At 42.0% G+C, this 19,799-nt stretch overlaps 1 protein-coding gene across 1 annotated transcript; it reads left to right on the top strand.

Annotated features, from left to right (window-relative positions):
• The first annotated feature begins 982 nt into the window (after nt 1-982).
• Nucleotides 983-6,825, top strand: igf2b (insulin-like growth factor 2b). Its single transcript, XM_038705535.1, has 4 exons — nt 983-1,186; nt 2,037-2,187; nt 3,667-3,848; nt 5,269-6,825. Exons 1-4 carry the CDS (start codon nt 1,112-1,114, stop codon nt 5,506-5,508), a joined length of 648 nt encoding a protein of 215 aa, XP_038561463.1. The 5' UTR covers nt 983-1,111; the 3' UTR covers nt 5,509-6,825.
• The last annotated feature ends 12,974 nt before the right edge of the window (nt 6,826-19,799 follow it).

Raw genomic sequence — 19,799 nt, 5'->3', positions numbered from 1 at the left:
CGTGAATCAGAGTCCTTGGCACACTGAATCCCTCCAACCTGCTGAAAGCTGCGGGACAAACAAACGGAGGTTCACTACTCGTACCACTAGGTGTCAGTCTGAGTCTAAAGACATGTCCAAATCCTTACCTTCTGCAGAAACCACACTTACATAAGGGGGCCCTCATACAGTTTCATACAAAAGACAAAAAAAAACAAACCTTCGGCCTACTTATATGTGAAATCACATTTGTGAGCTTGATGTATACAGCCTATTTTCTCTATCTTGAAGCTGCCAATGCAACACCTGGATGAAATTTTTTTTTCTATCCATCCCTACTGTTTGAGTGATGCATTGATTAGCTTTTTAAATTATAATTCAGTTTAAGTTTGTGAGCCACCAAATGTCATCTTTTTCATCACCACTTTCTCTTTCCTCTATGATGCTGCATTTACTGACACTAACCAAACGTATTCTTCAGCAGTCAGTCACTGCTGCGGCTGCATCCTCCTCCTCCTCCTCCTCCTCCTCCTCCTCCTCCTCTGTGTCAACCCCAGTTTATGCTCCCTTCAGGTAGGAAGACCTTAGTAATGAGCCTTTACTCCACTGTCAGACACATTTGACCCCAGTGACTACATCTGCACCTGTGTCAGCGGAAGACCTTGGCCTCGCTGCTTCCCCTCTGAATGTTAATCTTAATTACAGCAGGGTGGAGACATTGACATTTTTCTTGGAGTCTGAGGAACTACGTCTATTCTTGTTCAGTCTGCGTCCTGTGTGTAAACATTGTGATTGTAGGTTACAGTGCGTAAACGTGGAAAATGCCTATGGAATTGTTCCACATTTTGGGACTCTCTGTTTCCCTTTTTGCTATTTCTCCCGTTAAGCACTTTTCCATGAAACGCCTCTGGACCATTTTTTTTTACCAGCCGTGGAGAGGAGGAGCGAGGGGTGGGGTGTGGGTGTAAGGGGCGTGTTTTAGTATATAATACTTCTCCCTGAGAAGTTTGTCGCCTGGTCTTTGGGACAGCCTCTCACATATCATCTCTATAGCCGCACCAACTGGGAAACTAACTCACCTGCAATTTCTCCAACCAAATATCCCCCGACGCTTTGACTACTGCCATCTGACATGGAGACCCAGCAAAGACACGGACACCACTCACTTTTCCACACCTGCCGGAGAACGGAGAGCAGCAGAATGAAGGTAACCAGAGGGAACAAATAGTTTTACTCTCCGGGTTTGCTGTGCGGGTATTGACAGACCTTTGGCGGGATTATAACAATGTTTTCTAGGCTTTATGTTTGAGAAAACCGCTTCGGGCTGAGCAGATGCATTGATCGCATCATTTTTGTGCAATATGAGCAACCGGACATCTCTTAATTTGCATGCAACAAAGAAAGTTCAAGATACATATATGACATGGAGCGGTCTCGAAGCTTTGAAGCATGTGTGCAACAGGTTATCTGTTAGGATAGAAGAAAAGGGATTTTGAGGTAGGCTATTTTATTCTTGTCTCGTCTGGATATTGAGCATTTCGCTGGAGTCGGAGCAAACAGCTGGTCTTTTTATCGGCAGATAGGGGGCGGTAGGCCTGAGGGCCAGTGAGCTTTCCACAGGGTGAGCAAGGGGGAAATATATGCTGAGTCTGGCTTTTAGGATAGTTTACTATCGAGCAGCCGGTCTTGCAACTTATGGACAGTTGTGAAATCCAGAGATACTCTCTACTTTTTCCTTCAGAATAAGCACTTCTCTCAGGTGCGACCAAGTGACAGCGGCTGATTACACTCGGGGTTGTGGGGGTAGGGGGGCCTCATTTGTCTTACATAGTAGTTAGTAGGTAAATACATAGAATCAGCAACTAACACTGGAAGTCGTAGGCCTACATCTTATGTAGGCATGGATATGTGAATGCGTAAAGAATGTTCCCTCTTATATCACACTGAAAGGAAACATCTGGCTGTCATCTGGGATTTTTTATGGCATCACTTGTCAAATGTGTGGCTGCATTTGTTGATCCGGTGCTTTATTCTGCAATATGTGTTTTTGTCTGCAGGTCAAGAAGATGTCTTCGTCCAGTCGTGCGCTGCTGTTTGCACTGGCCCTGACGCTCTACGTTGTGGAAATAGCCTCGGCGGAGACGCTGTGTGGGGGAGAGCTGGTGGATGCGCTGCAGTTTGTCTGTGAAGACAGAGGCTTCTATTTCAGTAGGTTCAAAATCATTAAACGTTTTCACATTTGGGCTGCGTACATGTTTCGCTTTTTTTCAGCGCTCCTCTGTTGAGTCTCTCTGTTGTTCATTCGCGCACATCTGTTTGGATAGCTGAGACTATATCGCTCTGTCTGTGGCTGTGTGGTATGCCTGTTTGGTATTTGTCTTTCTCACGCACTCACACTCATACGCGCGCGCACACATTGACTGAGAGACAGAAAGAGTGAGAGAGAGGGAGATTATAGCCAGCTGTGTGTCTCAAGACCTCGTCCAGGCTGTGTGTGCACAAAACTGCCTACAGCCCATACCTCTCATTGCATATGAAAGGCCGGCGAGCTGTGAAGGCACACACGACTCAGCGCGGCACAATGGGCCGCTTGTTTACCAGTAAAGTAATAGCACCCCAAGAGGCATACCAGTCACCTCAGCACCAGTGTTCCCAGACCAGGCGACCACTCTGATGAGTTGGAGGAGGGTGGTGGAGAGGGGAGGGGGGCTGTTTTTGATGTCAGGTTAAGAGTATGGATCATTAACATCAATTCTGATTATGCTTCCATTGTAGTGATGAGGGGAATAGCTGTAAAGCATTATGTGAATGCATTGTAGTGGTTGTTAATCCCCCTCTTGGATAAGCTTCAGTTTGTACAGTCTGCAGTGTTAGCGGCATAAGTTACTTACAACTTCAGCAAATATTGGTCTCTGCAGCTGAGAAATCACATTGTTTTTCCTTCAAAAGGATATTAGCCATGTCGTATGCGCACAGTTTCTTTGCCTGCTGCAATGCTGCAGAAGCTTATATCCTATCAGAAATATCATCCAATTTAGGCCAACATAGATGTGCTCCCACCTTTTGCTCCTCTTTTGCCTACTTCAAAACGAGGCCTTTACTGGCCGTGGATAGTGTTGCTCTCTGCATCATGCTATCCCTCCACCCCCCTTATTCTTCTATCCCTTTATCTCCTCTGTCTTTACTCTCTTCCTGTTTTGTTTTCCGTTCATTCCTTCTGTTCTGACCCTCATTTATCCTCTCTCTTTCCGTGCACTCGTCTGTTTTCTCCTGTTTTCTCTACCTCTCTGCCCCTCCTCATCCTCTTTATCTCTGCTGACTTAACAAAAGACAAGGTCACAGAAGAGTCACCATTTTATGTATTTGCTCACCCAAAGGTCTGTCTGAGAGCTTAACTGTCTGTCTCATCACTCTCTTTTGGGTCTACAGCACAGGGTGTTTACTTGTGTATTCACTCATTTAAGGACTTCCAGATAGCCCTAATCAGATTATCCTCTACAAACAAAAAGATTTGTTGCAGTTGGTCATAGATTTCCTTTTATCCTCTTTGCTCCATGGACTGCTATGATTGTCTAAGTAATCCTGCGAAAACAACCCAGATTCATTGCTGGTGTCAGTGTTGTGTTCTCAGGCCTTAACCTCACGCTCCTCACGGCCCTTCTTCCACCCTTGTTGTGTTCTCCTCAGGTAGGCCAACCAGCAGGGGTAACAACCGGCGCCCCCAGAACCGTGGGATTGTAGAGGAGTGTTGTTTCCGTAGCTGTGACCTAAACCTGCTGGAGCAGTACTGTGCCAAACCCGCTAAGTCCGAAAGGGACGTGTCGGCCACCTCTATACAGGCTATACCCGTGATGCCCGCACTAAAACAGGTATGTTTCAGCAACAACAACATGCCAGTATGGGAAACAATGCTAATCATCGTCTCTATCTGTTCTCTAATCTCCTGCGCCTCTATTCACCTATGTGCCTGACACTGTGTACAGACTGAAACCCACGTAGAGACAGGTTTATCTCGTTAAATGGTCAGCAGTTACCTTCCATGCAAAGTGCTGACCATCGTGGAATACATCAAGACAGTCACAGCACATTATATTCAGAAAAAAGCAGAGTCATACTCACAGAGTGAGACAACGTGTGTGTGTGTGTGTGTGTGTGTATGTGTGTGAAGTCTGTGAGATGGTGGAGACTGCCTGTCCGTAACAAAACAGTGTGTGATTATTAGTCACGGAACAGCAAGCTCTCTGAAACTGACATGAATTTTGATCTGTGTGGTTGAAAACACCTGACCCAGCCAGTGGAGCTTCTCTCAAATATGTCACAAGCATGCAGGGAATCGTCAATGTGTTTCAGGTCTTTTCACTGCGGTCACAAGATTGAGCTGTGGCTGCTTTCCAGACCTCTTAAAATCCCTTCAACCTTCCTTTAGACAAGACTGGATGGATGTTTATAATGTTTCTGCTTTGACTTGTTAGAAAATCACTGGCAAGAGATCAGTAGCGATGTAAACAAAAGAATAAATACGGCAAATGTCAGGATGAGAATAATGTACCTTCTGTCTGAAATGCAAAAAAAAGAGGCTGCAAGGGAATTAGTTTGGACATGTCCCTAGTTTGTCTGGGCAGGGAGAGTTGATGGGTACAGCTTGCTCTGAGAGCCAGCTGTTCTAGGCTATTGAGCCGGCCTGGAGTGAATGAAGGGGGATAACACTCCTCAAGTGGCAGGACCAAAACAAGCCATTCAGATGGAGCACTGGCTACTCACGCATAAATTCTAGCTTCACTGCTACCACTTCCACTTCGTCTCTATCTCTGGTGCTCAGTTGAACACCTATAACACTGTTTAAAAGAGTTTGCTGGGTTTGCTTTGCTGTGGGTTTTGAAATGACAATGTGTTTATGTGTCGTTTTATTCGGACTATGGAGGTTAGTCAGTTCAGCAGGTCGTTGGGTGGACGACGACGTGCTCCTCATATGTATATGAGGCGAGTGACCGCCCTTCCCTTTGACAGTATGTTAAAGAGGCTGAACCAAGCACTTGCTGACAGCTTCTCTCATTCAAGGAAACCAAAACAAGGGCAAGTTAGAGGCAAGGCAAGTCTGTTATGACGCTCTGCGCTGTAAGAATGATATTTGATTTCCATTTGACTGGTCCAACAATGACTGAATGTTTTCACAAAATAAACAAGGCTTTCCTCCATTGTAATAAGCACTTGCACAGTATCTTATCACCCCTAATGAACTGACTGCATCTTTTCCCTTTTTCCCCTATTTTCGCCTGCACGCCACATTAGGAAGTCCCAAGGAAGCAGCATGTGACCGCAAAGTATTCCAAATACGAGGCGTGGCAGAGGAAGGCGGCCCAGCGGCTCCGGAGGGGTGTCCCAGCCATCCTGAGGGCCAAAAGGTTTCGGAGGCAGGCGGAGAAGATCAAAGCCCAGGAGCAGGCAATTTTGCACAGGCCCCTGATCAGCCTGCCCAGCAAACTTCCTACTGTCTTGCTTGCCACGGACAACTATGTCAATCACAAATGAGCCCGCTGCCAGCCCTTTGCACAGACAAGAGTTTGGAGGGAGAAAAAAAGACCAGGGGATTATAGCTTTGTCTCTGACGTCATTTCTGTGGCAGTCCTCTCTGACCTCCCCTGCCCTGTCCGAGCACCACCGCCCACCCAGCCCCCCCCCCCACCCTCTGCTCTCATCCACTACTTCTTGACCCCCTGGCCCTTTTCTAATGCCCCCCTCAACCCCACCCATCCACCCTCCTCCGGCACACAAACATGCCTACACATTATTCCTGTCTGAACTCCTTCGCTCTCTCTCTCTTTCAGTCACTGACACAAAAGGCACAAACACAAATGATGAAAAAAAAGTTAACAATTCGGCTGAATGCAATTCAGGTGGATCCTTAAGCAAAAGAGAAAAGGACAGGGAGAAAAGAAGATGAAAGAGATCAGTGGTTTGCAAGTGTCAAGAGGACACCCGGCGGAATGTTTTTTTTTGTCCTTGTGGAAGACAACTGAAAGTGAAGAGCAGCTTGCATGAAAGAATCCATTCCACATAATTTTTCCTGAGGCAAAAAGAAAATCTCTGTTAGTTCTTTTTCTTATTAGTTTGCACCTCTACCTATAAAGGGACTTCCACACTGTAAGGAATTATTTTGTAAAATTAGATTCCTGTTCCAGCACCTTTTGATCACAAACAAAAAGCAGAAAAGAGTCTGCAAAATTGCACATTGCCACGGATTACGTCAAAGTAAAGAAAAAAATGGCACTATTTTTTTATGAACAATGAACGTGTAGCTTAAAAAATGTCATGGTGCTAGCTTTGGGAATGGACTCAAAGAAGATGTTGAAAAGCACGTTTTCTTTTTCTTTAAAACTTTCCGTTTTAAGGAAAGTGTGACTTTTAAAAAAAGGAAAATAAAGGATATGGGGGAGCTCCTGGCAGTGGCAATGTCAAGGGGGAAGTGTCACTGAGAAAAGATATGGGCTGTGTTGGCATCTAGGCTCAGCGCGTGCTAGCGGCTGCTCATCACTAGCTTGCCAGCTTAAGCGGCAAGGAGGACCTGAGATCCAGTCCCTGTTACTCCTGTACATCTGAGGCTGCCAGATACAGGGAGCAGTGTGGGGACACATGGGACACTGTGGACCGCCTGGATTGGGACAGTACTACAGTTCTGGGACAGTACTTCCTGTTTGCCATGGCTTTGCAGACTGCTCTGACAGGAAGTAACATGGCATGGACAAAGAGCAAGTGGGATAATGACGATTATATTTTATTTTGTCTTTTTTCTGTTTTCTTTTCATATTAATGTTTCAATGAAAAAAAGGAAAACCCCGTCAGTTTCTGGTACCGTGACATTCCTGTTTTTCCAAGTTAGGCCTTTTTTTGTTTCCATGGTGATGTTATTTTACAGTTCTAAAAAAAGGCACACAATTTCAATTCAAAGGGAAAAAAATAGCAATAATGTCAACTAACATTTTTATTGTATATCCGTAGTATTCACATGCTTTTGCCTGAAAACAAATACTTGAATATATATGTATATACATCTCTCTCTCTCTCTCTCTCTCTCTCTCTCTCTCTCTATATATATATATATATATATATATATGTATGTGTATGTATATATATATATATATTATATATCTATATCTATATCTATATATATATTATATATATATATATATACACATACATATATATATATATATATATAGATGTATATATGTATATATATATCTATATAGATGTATATGTATATATATATCTATATAGATGTGTGTATTATATATTATATATATATATATATATATATATATATATATATATATATATATATAGATATATATATATAGATATATAATTAGTTTCCAGGGACATTGTGTTATTTTCCTTTAGTCTGAGCTGTATCTTGCGTAATGAGCCGCCAAGCTTTTTTGTTTGTTTGTTGAAATACAAATAAGGGCACTGTATAAAGGCATTATTTATTTTGTTATAAAATATATTTGAAAAATTGGTCCAAATAATATACGTAGCACTGATGCTCAACTGACGGATTTATTTTGTATGATCTCTGTTTTCCAATTGGAGTTGTAAGGCTTTTTTGTAGATGCTTTGTACCAAAAATAATGTCTTCTTTTTCCTTTTTTCGTCTGCCATAGTTATGTTAAATTAATATTTTAACAGCAGCATAGCCTTGATTGCTTAGGCATGTTATGTCACAGAAATAGGCACATAATCTGCATACATTGGTCTGCATGGATTTCCAGAAGCCTGTTAGGGTAATCTGTGAAAAAGGAAAGCATCAATGAGTGACTTTATTATTGGAAGAATAACTGTTCAACATTGATTGTACTCACACCCACTATGTTTTGAAGCCACTTTAGTGTTGATGGCAGGGGAATGATCAGTCCTTCATTAAATCATGTCTTTGTAATTGTGCATGGTGTCCTATGATCTTCTAAGGAGCATCTTGCTTATGTGCCAGTGCCACTGATATTGTCGCGTGTTGGCTTGGGTCCTGAGGCCAGAAATGTCTGCTCAGTTGTAGGTTTAGGGTTTAGCTTACATGTGACTCACACGAGTCATTGTGTCGATGCCTTAATTGGAGTTAGTGATGTTGCTAAAATGCTAGTAAACTTCAAAGGTCACCTAAAGGCCATTGTCTGTCAAGAAGAGAGCATATCATCGCTACACACCTCACTGTTCTCCTCTGTCTGTCATTTGTTCTCTGTTTTATAGAAGACAATGGCCCTGATCTTATGCATTAACAGTATCTATCTGTATTTGCATGGTGATGGGGGTGGGTGGGGAGGGGGGCAGCGTTGTTAGCCTGCCATTCACCCCTCAACAATCTTCCAATCATCCATCCATTATGCATTTGATGAAGGGCTATCATGCTGAACCATTTCTGAAGCACTCAGGAAAAAACTATCTATGCTCTCCAAGGGAGAAGTGGAGTAAAGTAGTTGCTGAGTGTAAGTGCTAATCTTGCTGTAGAAGGGCAGCTGATGTTGTTACCCATACCTGGCCACAATGATACAGCTATCTGTGACAAACCACTGAAGCCCATGTCAGAAACAAGGTAATTCTGTGCCACATCATAGTTTCCCCCTCTATTGTGTCATGCATCACCCATGAAAAGGAGACTTAATGGATAGTGAAGAGTCAAGCCAATACTTTATACCTTATTTCTGTCAGAGAGATCTCAATTATCAAGGCTGCGTCCTGTCTCTAATTATATTCTACTTAAGTTGTGCAACAAAGTAGGCAGTGCAATTATTATTATTATTATATTATTATTGTTAACAATAATATTATTATTATATTGTCTATTTTATTCTATATTTTCCTGCTAGGACTGCATTCATTCACTATTGTAATGTTCAAACAGGCTACTCTAGTGTTCGTATGAATGGCGTGAAAGACAACCACTTCTTTTCGCTGAATATGAAGAGATATCTTGCCGAGCAATGGCAACTTTTTCTGTGTCAGTAGCTCACTCAGCCTGTGTGTATTTTATTGATTTAACCTCTGCACGCTAGAACGTCCGAAATGCACAATTCATGTACTTTCATTTTTAATATCAATAAAAACATTTTATCAAACATACAATGCCTAAAATATGTACTTGCTTTGTTCAGTGTATATGCCTACCGTTTCAGTGTGTTGAGCTCAAAGGCCCTTTTTTGAAATCTTTTTATATCAATTAAACCTTGTGTACCCTGTAAATTATTTATTACATCTTAAGGCCTTGCAAAGAATCTCCAGCTGCTTTTAGCAGCCTCTCTCTTCCTCTCACCCACCCTCCCCCATTTCCCTCTCTTTTCTTTCTCTCTCTCTATCTATGCCTGTCCACGTCTGTATTTGTCTCCTGCGCTGTGATAGGGCAAGTGGAAATCAGCACTCACAGAGTAGCAAGCAGGCTGGCAACCACTCCTCAGTCCTTCCTCTGCTGCAGGCCACACTAAAACTGACCTGTTCTCACTGTCTCTGACACACCCATCCGTACATCCATCCCTCCATCCTCCAGCGGCTTGCTAACTACAGTGGCTAAGTTTAGTAACTGACATGTCTCAAATTATCACATGCTTATTCTGAAAATGGCACGACCTTTTATTGTTGACATGCATGCACATACCCACCATTGGGATGTCTGTTACCGGGCAGATTTACAGTCTTGTATCTTTGTTCCCAAAATGGAACCATTTTGGGCACTGGGGTTATCTTGGTGCAGCAGAGTTTACTGTAGATCTCAGTCCTGTTTTAGGTTTGCATTAAAGGGTTTAGTGCAACTTTAGTGCAAGTTCTGTCTTACAGTGATGAGATGCACATGTGCTGCTTCTGGGAAAGTGGAGTAGCTGGTCGGCTATCATTGGAAAGGAGCTTATGTGTTTTATGGTCATAAATTGCTCAATTAAATCACCTTTGCCTGTCTCATGAAACCTCATTGACCTACTAAGGAGTTCATCCCCTTGCAAAAAGAGAGAAAAACACTCAGCTGGAAGTACCGGCTGTCAAAAATAGTTCATTTCTGTAGAATGGCTAGAGACTGCAATGGTTCATACACAGTAATGCACATACTAAACTTGCATGCATGCAGCACATGTACAATAATCCATTTCATTTATTGATTAATGCATTATTAGTCCAGTGGGAAGTATCATTCCCAATAAAAGTTTTTTTTCTCACTGACATTTTGAACCTACTGGCAGGTGTGTGTGTTCTCTAGGCAGCCACTCTGGGACTGAGCCTGTTACCCGTAGGTGTTCATACGTAGTATGACACTTTTGAGCTTGATAATGAGATCAGGGACTCACTGGCCCTCAGGGCTCATCACGTCACCGCTGTGCCTGATGGGGCTGCGTCTGGCACAACATAAGTCAACCAAAACAAGCCGAACCTGGCCAAAGTGCGCTGAGACATATACTTGTTTTCCCGTTGTTGAGTTTGATGGTTATGTTGGTTAGATCTTGTCAAGATCACAAAGCTGATACCGCAGTGGTGTGTCATAGTTTATAAAAGAAGAGCTGTCAATGTAGTTAGAAGGATGGAAATTACAACATATATTGATTGCCTGGAGTACAGTGCATTAATGACTTAGTCATGCAAAAATCTTAACAGAACTGAACCCTGTGAAAGGCTGAAAAGTATTGTGCAAGGTATGTATGTAATTTGGGAAGGTGCATTTTTAACTTGTCAAATTTAAATTTACATCTGCCTCTAAATCTGGAGCCTAGGAATAAAATCACTATAACATTATCCTAAATAAGTAAACAACAGAAAGAGCGCAGAAATGCCACCTCAACCTAAACTGGTAGAGCCAAATAAACCACAAACCCAAACCCACGCATCCATCCCCTTCAGAGAGTCCTCCTGAACTGTGGAGCAGAGTGTAGATGTGGGTGGCACAACTCTCCCAGGCCTGACATTGGAAACTGCCAAAGAGCACACTAGAGTTAGTTGTGGTTGGCCGGATGCACGGGATGCATGTAAGGCCAGGCCAACTATTGAGGCACAGGGTTTGGCAAGCCCAGACCATCACAGCCCAGCGTGGCCACACAGGCCAATTAAGACAGGCCTTCTCCTCTCCTTTCTTCTCCTCTCCTCCTCTGTCTCTCTCTCTCTCTCTCTCTCTCTCTCTCTCTCTCTTTATCTCTCACTTTCTCTCTTGTACTCCCCCTCTCTTTCTCCCAATCCTCACAAAGCATGCTCACACATTCCTCTTTTCCCACTTTGCCTCTCTAATTGCTGCGGACTGAAAAGAAGGATGGAGAGAGGGGAATGAGATTGAGAGAAAGAGACAGAGAGAGGGAGAATCAGAGGGAAAGGGGGTCATACCACAGACCCTCTATGGCCAGGACAAACTGTACTGGCCCCCTGGAATAGTCAAAACTCCTGTGTGTGATGTGTATGGGCTTGAGCATCCAGGTCGCTCTCTCTCTCTCTCTCTCACTCACTCAGTAATTACACTGAAACATAATCATTTGGCTAATTTCCCCCAAAGAGCTTAATTTCATAACATAAAATATAATTCAATCTACATCCTTGCATGGGCTCTGAGGTGGTTACAGCAGAGCCAGCGTATAAAGAGGGGATTGTGTTTCGTCAGCGCCCCAAAAAACTATCTAATTGTTGATTCCTAATCAGCCAGGAGCTGCGAGGATGTTTTCCTAATTATGTAACCGTAGGTTCTGACATATTAACAATGAAGTGGACGTTTTAATGGATTTTGTACAAAGTAAAACTGTGTGAGGAGAAGGTCTTCTTCATCAAATCAGTGTTTATTTATGTTGTTTATGTGACTTAAATTGTCATAATCATAATTCTTGGATTCTATTTACACAGCTTAAAGTGTGTAAAATACAACATCTGAATTCAAGTGTATTATCATGAAACATTAACAAAGCATTTGGGCACACAAAAACAACTGCACAGTGTCAGTGTTTGCCTTTGGTCTATGTCTGATCGTCTCCTAAAAAGCTTGAGAAGGATCCATACAGCCCACTCACACACTAAATATGGAGCGCTTTGGCTACTACATTTGTAACGTTTTGCAATTTTGAGGCTTTTGGTGTCTTTGTCAACACACCATTGAAAGGTCAGAGATGGCAGAAACAGCAGAGAAATGTGGATGTGACAAGATGTGTGGGGTAGACTGTATTCTGGAGGGCCAGAACAAGGGAAATGAGGTGGTTTAGCCATACACAATCATAACAAAGGGGGAAGTGGTTTCCAGTGTGGTCACTTGCATGACAATTTCCTCTTACTGGAAAACAAGGGGGTCACAGCTTTACACTGAAATATACTGTGTGTGTGGTGCAGAGATTGCCTGGGCTATACTTATTCACAGGGGTCAAATGTTACACTATGTGGCCACTTTAAGATTTAAAACGATCCACACTTTCTTCCAAAAAAATAAATAAATTCAAACATCAGCCCACCCTGCGTCTTCCAACAGAGGTGACCTTTATCACTTTTGGCATTTGTGAAATATTCATGGATTTGTAAAAAGTACAATTTAATTGAAGGTGTTGCAGGAAGAGTGAAGTGGGTGGCAGTAAATGTTTAAAAGCAGAACGCTGCACTTAATTAAACAAGGAGGTCAGCATCTTGTAACGTTTAAGGTTTCTAAGTTTTTAACTTTAACATTATCCAGGTGTGTCCTTACTTTACTTTATCAGGGCATTCATCATTGTTGCACGTCAGTGTCACTATGTGGAGGTCACTGGGGTACTACCTGGGACTACACAACACACACACACACACACACATACACACACACACACACACACAGGCACCGCCTTCCTGCCATAATCCATTTGGCACATCAGAGGCAAAACAGTGAAGGGTGCAAAACTGTGGCAGAAAAACAAATGTGCTGCATACAAAAACTTTATTGTCAATGAATAAGTAAAAAGAATTTAAATTTTAAAACAGGCAGACAATCAGTGATGCTGGCACTTGTTGTGGTGGTAAAGCAGGCTGCACAATAACCAGGGACACTCCCCTCTATGTTTGAACAACATATAATTACAGATCAGGATAGGAGAGCCCATTCTGAGGGGAAAATAGCAATCTCTCTTAATTACAAGGCAGGCCATGATCCATACCTATCCGTCACTTCAAATAACTCTGTTGGATTACTCTCTGTTGGAGTGGCAATATTATTTTGGTTCAGGTAGAGATAAACAACACAAGCAGCGTTGAAAGGGCCATCAGCTAAACAGAAATCTACAGACTGACAACAGTAAATTCAGCTGGCAAAATTCTATTCATGGCAAGATTTTTGGTTTTTTTTTTAAAGATACTGAATCTCAAACTAAAAAAAATTGTAATCTTTCATTGTTTAAAAAGAAAACAAAATAGCCACGTGGGAGCAACCACCTCCGCTAACTTCTGTTCTGCATGTTTTTTCCATTTTCATAAACCATACACAAATCTCTTTGGATGTTATTATGTGCTTTTGAATGACACGTGTAGAGTTGGACTTTTGTGCAACAGTTGAGTTGAGTTGAGTGCCAGTGTGTGTGCCCAGCTGTCATGCTCTCTCTCTCCCTTTCCACACACACACACACACACACACACACACACACACACACACAGTCTCTAGTCTCCAGTGTCAGTATACACTCATGGTAGAGGTTCCTCTCTCTCTGGCCAGATGAGCATTCTAGTTATCTTCCCCACATAAACAAGATAAGCTCCATTTCTGTGGCCCTCGCCAAGGCCCAGGGGTGACAGAGTTCTTTCCTTCTATTGCTCTTTTTCTCTTCCACTTCTTGACCTTTTTAGTCCTTGTTTTTCTGCAACTTCTGCTTTCTATATTGCAAAATTTCTTTGGGATTCAGAAAGTGGTATGGTGAGCAAATTCTCCTGCTTCAAAATGATCATTTGGTAATGAATTTGCACAATTCCCTGGTCATTTTACAGTGAAAAATGTTCATAATTACATTTCAGTTGATCATGAAAATAATTAGTTTTACTAAGAATGACAGACATTTCAGATATTGTCCTAGTCCATGATGCTCCAACACATGCAGACACACACACACACACACACACACACACACACACACACACACACACACACACACACACACACACTCAAACAGAAACACTACAGAGGAGTGCAAATATTTGTGAGGAAATTGCTCGAGAAGGACATTGCAACTCTGCCATTTGGCTGCCCCAAACCATTGTCCGTTGAGACTTGCCATGGAATCTGGCAGCAGTTGTTTTTGTCTGCTGTGCCATCCTTCAGCCCAAGACTGTCAATTTCATTCTCATGCTTCAGTAATGTGGATGGGAATGTGTCCAGAAATGCCACAACTGAAAGACTATGTATATACCTTTTTTTTTGTGTGTGTGTGTGTGTGTGTGTGTGTGTGTGTGTGTGTGTGTGTTTGTGCACTTCAGTATAATGGCAGTGCCACCAGTCTGGCACACAAGTGATGTGAAAACCCACACATATACTCACACGTACACAAACAAACAGTCATGTATCCACAGAGCACACATGCATACATTAACACACATTTACTCACACTCAAATATGAACACATGCACACACAAACACACACATTTGTGTTCACGGAGCCCTGCTAATGATGGGTGGCAGTATGATGTTTGTGTGCGTTCCAAAAGAATTGGCATTACTACTTGAGCCAAATCAGCAGCCAACAGCAGCAGGCTATTAACAAAACTGTTTCTTTGTTAGCTTTTTTTCCAGTTTTTTTCTTGAGAGGCGCCAAGCAATTAATTGTCTGCCTATGGGAGACCAGTAAACTGTGCCACAGTGGAGAACATATGCACAGTGATACAAGGCATGATGGAAAAGAATAGATGATATTATGACTGGCCAGCATTCATCATTCGGATCTTTATTGTGGTACAGATCAAAGAAAAGACCATGCTCTGAGGCCAGCTGACATCCAAAAGGGCTAGACGCTCTTTTGACCATCCTAGCCAGTGTTACCAAGTTCAAAGCCTCCAAGCACGTACAAGGATGACAAAATGTGTGTGTGTGAGATGGGAGGTAGGATTACCATGCTGAATGAATCCCCTTCAAAAGAGGAAACTTGGAGAAGACCATGTTACTTCTTTCTCAGCTAGGTCTTTCTATTTTTTATAAAATAAATGAATGGTGTAACAAAAAGATTTTCATTAAGGTCAAACATAATAAGTACAGTAAAAATGAGAGGGATGGAAAACCTGGTTCATCTGTAACATTGAGGTGGTAAAACAGCACACAGCATTCAAATCTAAACAACTTCTGCTGAATGGCTTTTTTCTGCTGTTGTACTACTTTAAACCGATAGAAACAAACACCAGGAAGGAAAGAAAATGAAAGAACATTTTATTACAAACATTTGCATAAAGCTCTATAGATCTGATAAACCACTTTGTCCATTCTATTCATAGCCATAGTGTTATTCTCAACCTTAAGTCTATCCCATGGCAGTGATATGTATTAGCTTCTTGTAAATGTGTTTTGTGCAGATTTGTACTAACTGTGCAGTTGTATTGCACCTAAGTTAGAATTTGGATATAAGTCTATTAAACAAGGAAGCCATACTATGGTCCCAGAAATCAAACTTTATTCTTCTTAATTGTACTGGTAAATCCCAAATTTAATTAAAAAAAAAAACAGGTAAATACAATAGTGTGTGTGTAGTTTATTCCTTTAGATTTTGGTTTCTCGTGTGTGTGTTCAATGTGGCTCACGCTTCTGTAGGCAGCCTGCCCTCCCTGGATCTGCCCACATTGCACAAGTGAGTGCTGAGGGTTAACGGCACACGGCCAGCAACATCAATGGACACCAGTCCATGGTCCAATATTTACACAGGCTCCATCCATTGGTAGAAAAAACTTCCGTCAGCTGTCATGTGGAGAAAAGCAAAGAGATAGCTTCAGATAAATGGGGCAAATGTATGGAGGATGGGCCTAATTAATGTTCAGACAGAAAATGCCAAAATAGAGGATATTGCCACATTGTTACTGAGCCATACAAGTGACAGGAAGTGGATTTACAGCCCTTTGGTGGTGCACTCGCTCATGTAGTTATTCAATAAGTTTTGCTGTTTTGACACAGACAGTGCCACTTCAGAGTGATCTGTGTGGAGTGCACATGTGTTTTATTTGTGGAAACTTGTGTTTAGGCAAACATATGAGAATTAAAGCAATTACCAAATCAAGCAGTATACTCTATCCTGTGAAAATGTCCGAAATGTCAACCTTTCATCAACATTCTTGTTTTTAACTTGGTAAAACTTTATTTCCAGATAATTCAACAGGCTTTTTAATTAGAAGAATAATCTGCAACTGTAAAATCATCTATCTTTAACATAGGTTTTGACTAAAGATATAAGACCTGATATTCATTCATAGTCATTCCTGAGAGCAACAGTCAACTACTGGCCCACTCAGCATTGGATGTGGGAGAGCCAGGGCTTTAGCGGTCACAGCCAGCGGCCTATATTGTGTATTACAAGGGAGTAATAATACTGGAAACATAAAGCTACAAAAAAAACTGAAATTGCCAGTGTTTTATTGTCAGTTAACATAGAACGTCATCAGTAATTCTTGTTACTCACTGAATGCAGATACCCTCTGAGGTTTTCAATAACCCCTAGAGATGAGGTAACAGCAGTGGTTTCAGACATTTAAATCTCATTAAATCTAGATGTTTTTGGGGCAGGAATATTAGCTGGCAATTCACATTTGACTCCCTGGACATGTTTGGCTAATTAACATCTGCAGTGTGTGCATGTTCCTAAATACATGCCTGCGCATGTGTGTTCACAACCATCAAAGTTATTTTCTGGTATTTGTATGTTTGTGAGAAGTGACTGCGACAGGTAACTAGGAATTATCCAGTGGCTTGGTCCCCAGACAGACTGTGTGCGTACGCAGTGTGCCAGGCTAGTAATTGTGGGCTCGGAGGGAGAGAGGCTATACCATGTTAGCCTTATTATTATCATTAAAGCGAGAGTTAGCTCGCTGTCTGAGGCCAGGTCGAACAGGAGGATGTTCCTCCAGACAAACTGATGCTTACAAGCCTTCTATTTGTCCCATGTGTGCTCAGTGAATCAACTGCTGCCAAGTAGGCCATCACAGCAAATAACAGTTTGTCTTTATTTGACTACCATGCTGAAACTAATTTTAAAATAAAAGATTGTGCTGGTAGTGACATCTCTCTCTCTTGCAGCTGTGTGCAGTGTGTTAATTAATGTCAGGTATCAGCACAGTAGGGTGGGCCACCTGCAGCCCCTGAGTCTGACAAACAATGAGGCACACACACCCAGAGCTGGGGGCCACCTGTGAATCAACTCTGGACTCTTTTAACACCTGTAACTGCACTGACAGCTGCTCAGCTGTACTATGACTGTACTGAGAGACAGGGAGAGGGAGAGTTGGGTACAAGTAATTTCTTTATAATCTCTTTATAATCTGTTTTCTTACTTAACCTTTATTTAACAAGGTACAGTTGAAGTTGAATAGCCAAGAGAGACCTGGCCAAGATTGCAGGATGAAAAGTTGCAGACAAAACAATATAAAATCAGACAATATAAAATCAAGTCGCAATTAAGCATGAAATAATTTACCATAGAGTTTACAATAGTCTTGTATTCTGTCAGAGATATCAAATTCTCCTATTTAAATTTAAATTTAAATAAATTTTGCATATTATTTCAGGATTCTAGAGCAGAGCAAGTTTTTTAAATTTTATTTGTATATTTTATTTCCTGATAAAATGAAAGAAAAGGGGTGCAAATGAATATCCTCAAAATATGTCAAAAATCATCATTTCAAAACTGAAACTGGGAACATCCTGTTGTATTTCTTTGCTTCAGTTCTTTTAATTCCAATAATTGCTTTAAGAACAAATACTATTTTCTTCAAAAACAAAGATATCATTCTTACTATTATGTATCTTTCACAAGTCAGGAGGGAGACAGAGTTCTCGCCATGGACTGGCAAACCAAACAAAAAAGCCAGCAAAACAGCCCCGGACAACAGACAAAGTTTTATCAATAAAGATGTTCTTTCTATGAAAATAATCACAGCGGCCAAACAAAACATGGCGCAGGATCCAGAGTTGCTGTCGGAGGTTTGCCAGCAGACACTCTTGAAGGAAACTGTGCAGCAGAGGGGACAGGAATGACGCCACAGGGCCTGTTTCCCCTAAATGTCCCCCTCCACCTGTCCCAGTACACATTCCAGCAGTATGACCTGCTCCTCTGTGGCCCCCAGCGGGAGAGTCCACGGTGTCCAGAGGTCCCTGCTGTCCAGCAGTCCCTGCTGTCCAGCAGTCTGATAATATGGGAGGATGTGTCTGCCAGCTCAGCTCATGTGTCACCAGAGTGGGGTTTTGTTGTGTGGGGGAAGGGTGATGGGGACAACAGCAGAAAAACAGGAGATTAAATTGCACAATAACACATTTTTTTATCATTTACTATGTTGACTCTGCGTGTGAAAATGAGCCTAGCAAGACCCAAAGACCCACAAAAACAACACTTCTGAGGAAAATAACACCAAGGGTTCACTTTGTTTTTGTAATATTGCTTGTTCCCTTGTATTCCATTTTACAAGCACTTCCCTTGAGAAATATGAAGAAAAAGGTGACACTTCCATTTGAACAAAGCATCTTCATATAATAGCAAAGAAATAACAACATTTTCCTATATTGGAAAAGTATGATGAAATATGACCTGAGGAATGGAAAGAAATGACAAAGAACTTATGTCTACAAACTTTGACATTGGTCTTTCAGACAGGAAGTAGTGGCTGCATGTGTGTGTGTGTGTGTGTGTGTGTGTGTGTGTGTGTATGCGCGTGCGTGCTGAGCAACAGGTGCCAACCATAACAGAGAAAACGAGAAAAACATGGAGGGGTTAGCTCACAGCCGGGCTTCCCGCTAACACGCTGTCACAAACAAGAAATGGGACAGTGCGTAACTTTGAGCAAGCCTGTGTGATTTTGTGACTATGTGTGATGTTATGTGTGTGTTTGAAGGATAGGCAGCCTGAGAGGATGCACATGTGGGTGCGTGTGTGTGTGTCTTTTTGTCAGCGTCTGCAGCTGTACATGTGCAATGAGCAAAAACACTATGGGGAAATGAATGAGGTATGTGTAATGGCTTGCTGCTCTGCTATGTTCATTAGGCTACAGTGCATGTGAGTGTGTGCCGGAGTGTGTTTGCTTTGCTTAAACACAGATTCCTGGGAAACAGTAGGAGGTATGGAAAGTATTCCCTGAGCAGCTTTTGAGGTTTGGTTGTCAACATTATCAGTATAACATCACTGACAGTAACACATGAGGCAGATGCTGACACTGTAGTGGATTACCCTACATTTGTCTGGCTCGATGGACCAATAGATCGTATTTCTCATTTCTCTGCCACCTCTGTGGAGAGTGATGTAAATTGTGAGTCTTGCATGTTTTGGGGGGGAAATGTGTTATTCAGAAGAGGAGTGTCTCAAAATGTCCTTGTAGCGTGATAGAACACCATATAAATATCACTGTATTTTCCTCAATATTCAGGCAATATGTGATATATTAGCTGCTGTCTGTGTCTGCCTGAGTAACTAGAGAAGGTCCCTTACAGCTGTTTGGATCCAGAAAGCTTTGCATAAACATATATTTCCATACAATATACTGAGACACACTTCTTGAATACCGACATCATTAAATATATGGTCCTTGTTACAGAAGCCATTATGTTGTCGTTGCTGAAGTTGTTTTCCCTGTGAGGCTGTACATTTCCCAATGTACCCTTGGATGTCCTTAAACGGCTGGGCCGAGCTGACTGACCCCCA

Source organism: Micropterus salmoides, unplaced genomic scaffold (assembly GCF_014851395.1).
Source record: "Micropterus salmoides isolate LMB-PRFRI ecotype aquatic unplaced genomic scaffold, ASM1485139v1 Ms_hic_scaffold_8, whole genome shotgun sequence".
NCBI classification, from domain to species: domain Eukaryota; kingdom Metazoa; phylum Chordata; class Actinopteri; order Centrarchiformes; family Centrarchidae; genus Micropterus; species Micropterus salmoides.
This window is presented reverse-complemented; position numbering and strand designations above follow the sequence as displayed.